This window comes from Coloeus monedula (genome assembly GCF_965178545.1).
Source record: "Coloeus monedula genome assembly, chromosome: 18".
In the NCBI taxonomy this organism is placed as follows: Eukaryota; Metazoa; Chordata; class Aves; order Passeriformes; family Corvidae; genus Coloeus; species Coloeus monedula.
In genome coordinates this window covers 4025095-4034846 of record NC_138798.1, presented here as the reverse complement: position 1 = coordinate 4034846, position 9752 = coordinate 4025095, and the positions used below count along the sequence as shown (strand labels likewise).

At 58.2% G+C, this 9752-nt stretch overlaps 1 protein-coding gene across 2 annotated transcripts; it reads left to right on the top strand.

Annotated features, from left to right (window-relative positions):
- The first annotated feature begins 4058 nt into the window (after positions 1-4058).
- Positions 4059-6473, top strand: PHETA1 (PH domain containing endocytic trafficking adaptor 1). 2 transcript variants are annotated; one of them, XM_082293788.1, is made up of 2 exons: positions 4059-4197; positions 4701-6473. In XM_082293788.1, the coding sequence occupies exon 2, from the start codon at positions 4712-4714 to the stop codon at positions 5489-5491; it is 780 nt and encodes a 259-aa protein (XP_082149914.1). In that variant the 5' UTR covers positions 4059-4197; positions 4701-4711; the 3' UTR covers positions 5492-6473. The 2 variants fall into 2 exon arrangements, with proteins under 2 accessions (XP_082149914.1, XP_082149915.1); XM_082293789.1 differs by having other exon boundaries at positions 4089-4208.
- The last annotated feature ends 3279 nt before the right edge of the window (positions 6474-9752 follow it).

Here is a 9752-nt window from a genome sequence, read left to right as displayed (position 1 = left end):
GGATCAGGACACAGGGCCCACAGTTGTCCCACACCGTGGGCGAGGGCTTCAGCCGTGACAGAGTGATCACAGTGTCCCTTTGGTCCCAAGCAGGACTGGGGACTGGTGTGGGTGGACACGGGTCAGGCTCAGCCATCCTGGTGCCATCCTGCTGCCATCTCGTCCCAGGGGAGCAGGGGCCCCACGGCAGAGCTGCAGCCGCCCACTCTGCCATGAGAAATGGAGGAAAATAAACTTCCACTGCACCTTTTTCCAGTAGAGGGCTGGGCCGTGGTCTGTACCGTCACGTCTGGCCCATTGGCATTCCCCACTCGTGTTACTGGTTGTGCCAAGAGCTCCTACGAAGCCTTGTCCGGAATGGCAGCAGTGCCAGGGACAGAGGGACAGATCCCCACTCACCCTGGGCAGGCAAAAGTCATGGCAGAGTAGCCGTGGTGGTGCCCAGGGTCTCGTGCCCACCCAGCATGCCAAGCCAAGGAAAACCAGGGATGTGGCAGCTGGGATTTTACAGACACCACACAATGGATTTGTGTGCGTTGGGAAGGTGGAAGCTGCAGGAATTTGCCCTTGGAGAGTGGGCTGAGAGTCACTGAGCTGTTTGTGAACATCTGTGTCACCCCCAGTGGGGTCCATCCTCAGTGGTGCTTTAAATACGCCTCAGTTGTTCACTCCGTCCATTCCCAACCCATCTTCCAGCGAAGAAAAGACTGAAATGCCAACTCCCTGCGGGTGCTGTGCCACCCCTGGACCACAGCCGGTTTGGACGCAGCCCTGCTGCCCCTCCTCCAGCCTCAGCAACCCCCCTGGATCCGATCTGAGCCATAACCCCACAGCCCTTTCGGGCATTGCCTGCTCCAGGGATCCGGGTGACTCTGCATCCAACCAGCCCTTCCCAAACCCCACAGGGAAGCGGCTGGGAGCAGCTGAAGTGATAAAATCTTACCTTAAAATCTGCTTTTTAATTCCTCCTGCCGTTGCTTTATGCATAATTGCACCTTCTGGCTCTTTTCCTGAGAACGCAGGAGCGGCCGGCGGATCCGGCTGCCTGCCCCGCTTCCCGCGGGCGGCTGTCCCAGCTCCCAGCGATCGTACTTTTCTTTATCAACTTCATCTATGTCAGAAGCGCCCTCTCAGCGTCCTCAGCCCCAGTGGCCTGAGATTTCTCTTTTGTTTTGCTTCCTGTATGGATTTTCTTAGTCCCCAACTGCTAATTCACTACCCCTGACTTCTGCTTTTTTATTTTTTGTTTGTGTGTGTGGAGCTGCGCAGATGCTCTCAAACACACTCACTCACTCACTCAGACGCTGCTGCTTCCCTTCCGCTCTGTGCTGCCCTCAGCTTTTAACCATTGCTGCTTTCTTCTCCTGTAAAACCCTTTACTGGCTCCCAGCCGTCCTTCCCGCTTCCCACTAATTCCTCTGCTCTGGCCCATTCTGTTTTCAGGATGGGTGGGGTGGTTTGGAAGTGGCTCATTTGCATTTCTAAAGGTGGGATGTGATGGGTTTCAGGTGACCTCTGCCATCCCACACTGAGGTAGTGTCCGCCCCAAGTGTCCGACCCGGAGGGGACCTGGGGATGACAACACGTGGAAATGCTTGGCTGTGAGGCTGTGTGCTGAGCTGGAAATGGCCCCCAAAATCTTAGCCTGGCTTTTACGTGCCCCTTCCGAGGGCTGGGTGGGGATGGAGGTGGTAATGGAGGTGGTGATTTAGGGATGATTGGGGTGGTTATGGAGAGGGTGGTGAGGGAATGGGATGGAGGGAGTGACGGAGGCGGTGCCCCGAGGCTGGCTGCCCCCGCGTACCCGCCGAGCCCCGCAGCGCTCCGGCCGCCGTGGCCGGGCTCCCGCCGCCCTCTCCCGGCCCTTCCCCGCGCTGCAGCCGCCGCCTCCGGCCCTTCCCCGCCCGGCTCCGCCTGTCCCGGAGTGGGGCGGAGGGGCCCGGGGACAGCGCACCCCGATCCCCGGCTGCCAGGCTGCAGACGGCGTGGGACGGGGAACCCCGCGTGGGAGCGGAGCGGGGCAGGTCCCGCACCCCGAAAGGCGCCGGGGAGTGTCGCGCCCCCCCCACGCCCGCGTTTCTGTGACAGTCACGACTTGTTCGCCTTGAACCCCAAGGCACAGCTTGGGATCCACCTGCGGTCCCTGCGGGATGATTCTCTGCCGGTCGTTTTGAAGACCCGCACTCCTTCTCCTCTGTGTGCCGGCCTGGCACACGCACAGCGCCAGCTATCCGAGACCCCCCGGCACCCCCAGCACCCCACGATTCCCGGCACTGGGAGTGACTCAAAGCTCCCACTCACCTCGCTGAGCCGTCCAGCACCCGCCGCTGTGTAACCGCACCAACTCACCGGTCATGGGAGCAGCAGGAAGCAGAAGCCAAGGGCATCCCACGTCCAGAAATGCTCCTGGCACCCCCTCAGCTCCTTTCAGACCCTTTTCTTCTCCCTTTCCTCTGCTGTCGGGCAAGCTTAACATGGGAGTTCATTTTCCCATCAAAACTTGACAGGGGAAACTGAGGCACGGGGTCTGGTCTCCTTGCTGGGCGGATGCTGGGGGGCGACAGGGAAAATATGGAGCCGCTCAGAAGGGGAAGTCCTGGAGCTTGTGCAGCAGCACGCGACTGTCCCGAGAGAGACCCAAAGGGAAGCAAAAATCCACAGGGGAATTTTGTCTGTGTTTCTGAGGAATTGAGGTGATTTTCCAGAGCAGCACCTCTGCTGAAGTGGCTGGTGAGGCTGCAAGAGGAAAACGTGGCTTTGGAGTCCCAGGAAAGGAAAGCAGAGCTGGGAGTGCTGCTGCCTTTTTCCAATCACCCCAGCTGCTCTAATAAAGATATTGCTTCTCCCCATGGTCCTTCCCCTTCTAATCGTGCCTCACGGAAAGGCATCTCTCAGCAAGGCAGGGAGATAAGTGGTGCAGAGACCTGAGACTTCCCACCAGCGACCTTCAACAGAGCTGCTCTGCTCGGGAGGGAAGATAAAGCCCAGATGGTTTTAGTGCTGCTTTGAATCCTTTTTTATACCCTGAAAGTGAAAGTCTGGAGGTGATAGGGAAAACCCTCGGTGAACTGAAAACCTCTGACACAAGCAGAAAATTGCCAAGTCCTGAGCAGCTGTGCAGGAAACTGGGGGCCTCTACGGGCAGGGAGTGGACTACAACCTATGGCAGAGGTCAGGGACAGCAGGATTTCTGCGATGGGGACCTCTAAAATGGTTGCCAGTGCCTTGATTGCTAAAGTACACGCATGGCTGTGGAGCAGAGCAGGGGGATGAAGAAACTGGAGGAAAGGGACAGAGATAAGGAGAGCAAATCCTTGACGCCGGTATTTGCTGTGGCATGGTGAGGACAGTGGCACTGCCAGAGTGGTCCTGTGAGCCTGGAAGGCCAGCCAAGAGCAGAAGTCAGACTGGAGGCTTGTCCCCACTCAACTCCTTCCGTCCCTCTGCACTGAGACCCTCCCACACTTGGCTGTGGCCCAAGGATATGGCTGCAAGGTCAGGAGAGCAGCCAGGACTTGCAGCCTGGTCCCCTGCAGCATCTCCTACCCACTCAGGACCAGCTATGTCCTGCCACCAACCCTCTTTGTGGGGCTTGTGTTGTCCACCTTATCCACCAACCTCTGTCTGTTCCCTGCCAGATGCTCCCAGAATCCCAAATCCTTTGCCTCCAAAATGTGATCAAAAATTCAACGTTGTGCAGCCACTTTCAGCATTACATTCCTGGGTTTCCCACACATGAGTACGTCCATGTGCACATCCCTGTGTACATCCATACATTCATCCCGGGATGTGCACTTCCCCTGCATCCCCCAACGCGTGTCCTCATCTCTCCCCCCATTCCACCCTCGCTCTTCCCGGTTCTGCCTGGCCCTCAGTCCCGGTGCCCGGAGCTGTGACCTGCCGCGGGCTTTGGGCCGAGCCAGGAGCTCCCAGCTCCGGGGCCGAGCTCCGGAGCGCTTTTCCAGCTCCTCCCTCCCGGCCGCGGCCGCGGGGATGGGCGGTGGCGGAGGCGGGCGGGAGCAGCGCTCCGCCCGCGGGGCCGGGCCGGGCCGGGGCGGTGTGAGCCGAGGACAAAGGTGACCGTGCAGGAGCGGGGCCCCAAAGCCCCCTCACATCATCTGACCCCGAATCCAGCGCTCCCGCGGCCACCACGGCCACGAGCGTGTCCTTGATGCTGGTGACCGCCGCAGACCGAAGGTAGAGTCCAGGTGGGTGGGAAGCCTGGCACGGCGAGGCCACTAGCGATTAGGGGACAAGAGGAGCGGTGGCCTTGCCTGGGTGGCAGGGTTTGTGGCCACGGTTCTCTGGAGCGGCAGCCGGATCCACGGAGCCGGCCAAAACCCTCCCTGTGCGCCGTGGGGAGGAGCGGCGCGACACGGAAAACACGGCGCCGGCGGGAAGGTCACCTGTGCCAGGTGACGTGGGGCACCGGATAAGCCCTGCCTGGGGCTCCTCAGTGGGAAAACACTTTGCTGGGGAGGGGAACCTCGTCCCCAGTGAGCCCTGGGGAGCCACAGGCCACCCGGCATCCGCTGGACTCAGCACCTTGTCTGGGAGCGGGCTTATCCCAACTATCCCGGCGTTGTTTATTCACCGGCTCCATTTCCTGGGCGCCAGCGCTGCTGCCAGCAGGAACAAAAAGCCGATGGTTCATTTCCATGCAATTAACGCGCAGCGCTGAGCACCCTCTGTCCCCGCAGGGCGCGGAGCCATGAAGCTGAACGAGCGGAGCTTGGCCTTCTATGCCACCTGCGACTCCCCGGCCGACAACGCCGGCTTCCTCTACAAGCGTGGCGAGCGGCACACGGCCTATCACCGCCGCTGGTTCGTGCTCAAGGGCAACATGCTCTTCTACTTCGAGGAACGCGACAGCCGGGAGCCGGTGGGCGTCATCGTGCTGGAGGGCTGCAACGTGGAGCTCTGCGATTCAGCCGAGGGGTTCACCTTCGCCATCCGCTTCGGCGGCACCAAGTCCCGCACCTACGTGCTGGCAGCGGAGAGCCAGGCGGCCATGGAGTCATGGGTGAAGTCGCTGTCCCGAGCCAGCTTTGACTACATGCGGCTGGTGGTGCGGGAGCTGGAGAAGCAGCTGCAGGAAATGCGCCAGGGTCTGGCTGGGGGATGTGGGGGCTCCCAGGAGCCTCCCGGCCCTTGGAAGCCGAAGCCGTCGGGGCTGGAGCAGTCCCGGGAGCGGCTGCCGGCTCTGCCTGCCATCCTGCCGAAGGAGAACGGCTGTGCGGTGTGGAACAACGTGCTGGGAGCGGACCAGGCACCCGACACCTCTGGCTGTGGTGGGCACGACGAGGAGGAGAGCCCGCGGCCGCCGCCGCTGCCGCCGCGCAGGCGGGTGTCGAACGGCGAGGCTGCGAGCGCCGGGGCGGCCGTGGCAGAGAGCCCGTCCACCTTCTGCCGGCTCCACGAGCAGTACAGCCGGGAGATGGCCCGGCTGCGGCAGGACTGGCAGCAGAGGCAGCGTGGCCCCCGGCCCTGAGCGGTGGCGGAAGCCTGGGAACCTAGCAGGACCAGGGGCAGGGTGGATGTGGTCATCCTTGGTGCTGGCCCAATCCCCTCCTCACCCCAGGGTGTGCAGACCTGGCCGAGGTGGTGATGGACACCTGCTGGTGGTGCCAACGAGGGCTTGGCACCAAGGGACACCAGTGCTGCTCTGTGATGGTGAAACAGGCACCACAAGGCTGCATCCTCCAGCCGTGCCCCCGTGTGGGTGTGGGGTGCTCCACTCAGCACAAGCGAACTACAAACCGCTCACTCACTGAGGCCTCCTGGGAATCGACCGCTGCTCTGGCTCTGCTGGGGCCTCTTGATGCTCTTACAGTGGGATCACGCATTGACAACTCTCGGAGGAGGATTTTGATGGGATCTCGCCTGCCTGAGTGCCTGTGTGGGTGTTCCACAATGGAGAGCCTGCTACCGACTTCCCCTCCTGGCCTGGCACAAGGCTGAGGTTGGCTGAGCTCTGACAGATCCCTCTGCTCCAGCAGGATGTGGTTTGTAATGAAAATATCAGTGACTGCAGCCCTTCCTTAACATCAGCAGCAGCTCCGCACGCCTCGGGGAGCTGGTGACACCCAGCCCCGGGCCTTACACAGGGAGCAATTGCTGCTTGCAGCCTGGATGGTGAATTTGGGGCGGGGTCAGACCCAGGGGGAATGCAGCAGCTGTGGGCACTGCCTTACTGGTGGATATTTTGGGAGAGCACGTCATCCCCATGCCAGCTCACTAAGGGGAAGTATCGCTTGTGGTGGCAAATGGGAACATGTGTGTCAGCAGCAGAGCGTGAGGAATGATTCGTGTGCCAAACCGGAGCAAAGCTGGTGTCTCATGCCTCTGTTTGTCTCTTATTTCCCCAACAGACACTCAAGCTGCTGGTCCAAAGGTGGGGTGACCCACCCCAGAGCAGAGGGAGCACTCAGGGTGCCCTGGCTTAGGGTTGGGTGACTCCAGCTCCCTTTGCTCCTTTGGGACAGACACAAGATTTTTCTACAATAAAAGTTGTTTCAGAAATTCCCTCCCATCCATGGTCCTTGTTTGTGCCTTTAAGCCCGTGGGGAGGGGGGTCCAGGTGGGAATACTTGATTTTAGTCCTCCTCCTGTCCCCACCACATCTGTGGGGTTGGTCAGGAACTGTCACGTGAGGGGGATGTGGTCAATGCCAGGGTCTTGCAGAGTCCCAGGTCTGCCTGCAGGGATGGGATGAGATGGGATAGTGTCACCCTGGGAGCATCAGGACACCCAGTGCCAGGGTGGTCCCATGGCAGGGACAGATTTTAACCAGGACAAAATATCTGTCCCCTTATCAGAGCCAGTGTTGGTGCTACACAGGGACCAGGGACTCTGCCCTTGTGAAAGTGGCCAGCACGTCCCCATGTCCCTGCCCACACATCCCACCTGCATGAATGTCCCCAGCTTCTCTTTAACACGGAGCCTTGCAGGGGCTGGGCAATCATTTCTTAGGGAAACCGAGGCCTGAAGCCAGCCAGGGTCACCCGCTCACTGAGAGCCCTGCAGAGCGTGGAGCCTGCTCCTGGCCAGGCACAGCATCCCCCTGTGGAATTTGGCATCTGGAGCAGTGCCAAGGGCAGCCGGGGTGCAGCTGCACCCGGAGCACCCAGATGGTTCACGCGGCTCCGTCCTTTGCTGCAGGGGAAGATTCCGGTTTCCATGGCAGCTGGCCCAGCTTCTCCAGACGCTCAGATATCCATTAAAAATAAGTCCTTCTCAACATGTTAGCTGACAAACAAGCTTTAACAGATATGCAACATATGGATTTATTAATTTATCAGACGCAAACAGCCCTGCCTCGTGTCAGAAGCTGCTGGCTCGCCCAGCCATGGTCGGCTCTGAACAAGAGCCGCGCTGGGGCGCGGTGCCATCGGCGGTCAGGGCTTTGGGCAACCTGGTCTAGTGGAAGGTGTCCCTGCCCATGGCAGAGGGTTGGAATAAGATGATCCTTAAGGTCTCTTCTAAGCCCAACCATTCCATGAAATGATGGTTTTATGATAAACCAAGCTGAAACTCATGCTGGAGCATGCTGAGCTACCCCAGGGAGGGGAGCAAACCTGCAGCAGGGATGAACACAGGAATTTTGTGGGGCAGGATCACACCCTGAGCTGGACTAACCCCATTTAACACCCTTTTCTTTATCCCCCAGTCACTGGGATAATGAGAGCTCTTGCCACAACCCCAAAGCAAAGTTGTGACTTCTGAGGGTGCCAACACCAGGCACTGGGTGAATGTGAGAGGAGTTCCCATTCCACCACCTCCAGACAAAGCACACCTCAAGGCCAGAGTCGTATCCAACTTCTGTATTTAGTGGCTCTTTACAGAACTTGTTCCTTCCAAAATTGTTAAACAAAGTTCATCGATCTCATAGAAACTTTTGAAGTACAGAACATGAGCCTAACAAAAATGTGATCGGTGTGTCCCGTTGGCTTTCATACAACAGGATTGCCGTGCTCAGGACTATCCTAAGTGCTTCCTCAAATCCCGTTCCACTAAAGCTCCCTCTAGCACACAACGGAGAAGGCAGTCAGTGGTCACACCTCCACCTTCCACAGCGTGGTGGCAGGGAAAGAGCGGCCATGGGCACCCTGTGGCTCGCCAGGGCACGGGAGGCAGGCAAGGAGAACCATGCCCTTGCCCAGCATTGCTCATCCACTCCCAACCCGAGTATAAAAATACCTTCTATTCTGATAAAAACGTCTGCAGTGGAAAATCAGTCAATGCATAGCCTGGGAGCCTGGCAGGGAGCCCTCCCGGGCCTTGGTGGGTGATGGCTGATGCTGTGTGGGCAGGGGACAGGGCAGAGCAGCCCAGCGAGGGACACTCCACGTCGTTTAAAGGCATTTTGTTAGCAGAGGCCGGCTGGAGGTGGTGGGGTCGGGGAGGTGACGGGGAGCGCACCACGGTGGTGCCACCACCAAGCTCCTGCGTCTGCACAGGATCAGCCCTGGAAAGCCAAAGCTCAGTGGTGCTTTGCCCAGCTCAGGGCTGAGCTTGCCCAGTTCAGGCAGGAGCCTGATACGGCATCCCAGGGCTCATCCTGGCATCACCAGCAGCCACCACCTGGGGACACGGCTGCGGGAAGGGGATGCTCCTCCTGCCCGGGCTCTCTCCCTAAAAAGTGCTTCAGCTTCAAGAGCTGGCTGTGATGCTGGAGCAGCCCCGAGCAGGGCTCAGCCTGCAAGTGGGAGGCTCACGGTTTTTGGGTGCTCACCTCAAGCACTGCTGCCCCAAGGGCAAAGCTCGGAGGCTCCATCTTTTCCTTCCCCAAATGGACAGGGAACCGGGATGCCACCGATGTCCATCCCCAGCGAGCTGGTACCATCCTCAAGCATCACACCCAGGTACATCTTCCTATCCCACTCCCAAAATCCCAAGCTCAGGTTGCTTTCTTTGCTTTTGCCTCATTTTCTCTCTTCCTTTGGGAGCTGGCACGAGCCACACCACGCCAGGTGGGAGCTGGCACCGGCCGCCGGTTGGAGGAAGCGCGAGGGACGGCGTTGGGACCATGCTACATCTTGTTCCAGAAGGCTATTGCAGACATTTCTACAACATACACAACCGCACGGGACATTCTGTGTTACAAAGGCTTCCAAAAACATAAACCACCAGAACTAAATACATACTCGATGGCATCGGGGGGTCGCTTTAGAGTCTTCAGGGACTAGGATGCAGTTTCTGGCTGGGGCAGAAGCGATGCAGTGTCTTACAGACAGGTGGAAACTGCAAAAGTTTCTTAAATTTGGTCAGTCTCATAGTGCTTCTTGATGGCTTTGCTCAAAAAGTCTTTTCTGTGGGTTGGTTTTTTTTTGTTTATTTGTTTTTAATCTCATCCAGTGGCAAACTACAAGACTTCAGTGTACATTTAATGACACAACTGCTACATCATCTTGATTTTATAGCTATCTTTTAATATCAAAGCAGCTTAAGCTGTTAATAAATTCCAAAGTATCCTTTTATTAAAATATCTAAAAGAGGTCTATAAATATTTTTTGATTTTTTTTTTGTTTGTTTTTCTTTTCTAAAATTGTTCCCAGTTTTTCACATTTAAAACAAAGCCGGAGGTGGGGGGGGGGGGGGGGGCGGCTCCATAGGGGGGGGGTCTCCCCTTTTCCATGGACGCTCCTCTTCCGTGGCTCTGGCCGCTCGTCACCTCTCGGTGCACACTGCATTTATCAAAATATATATGTATGTATGGGGGTGTATATATATATTTAGGGCAGCGGGGGGGC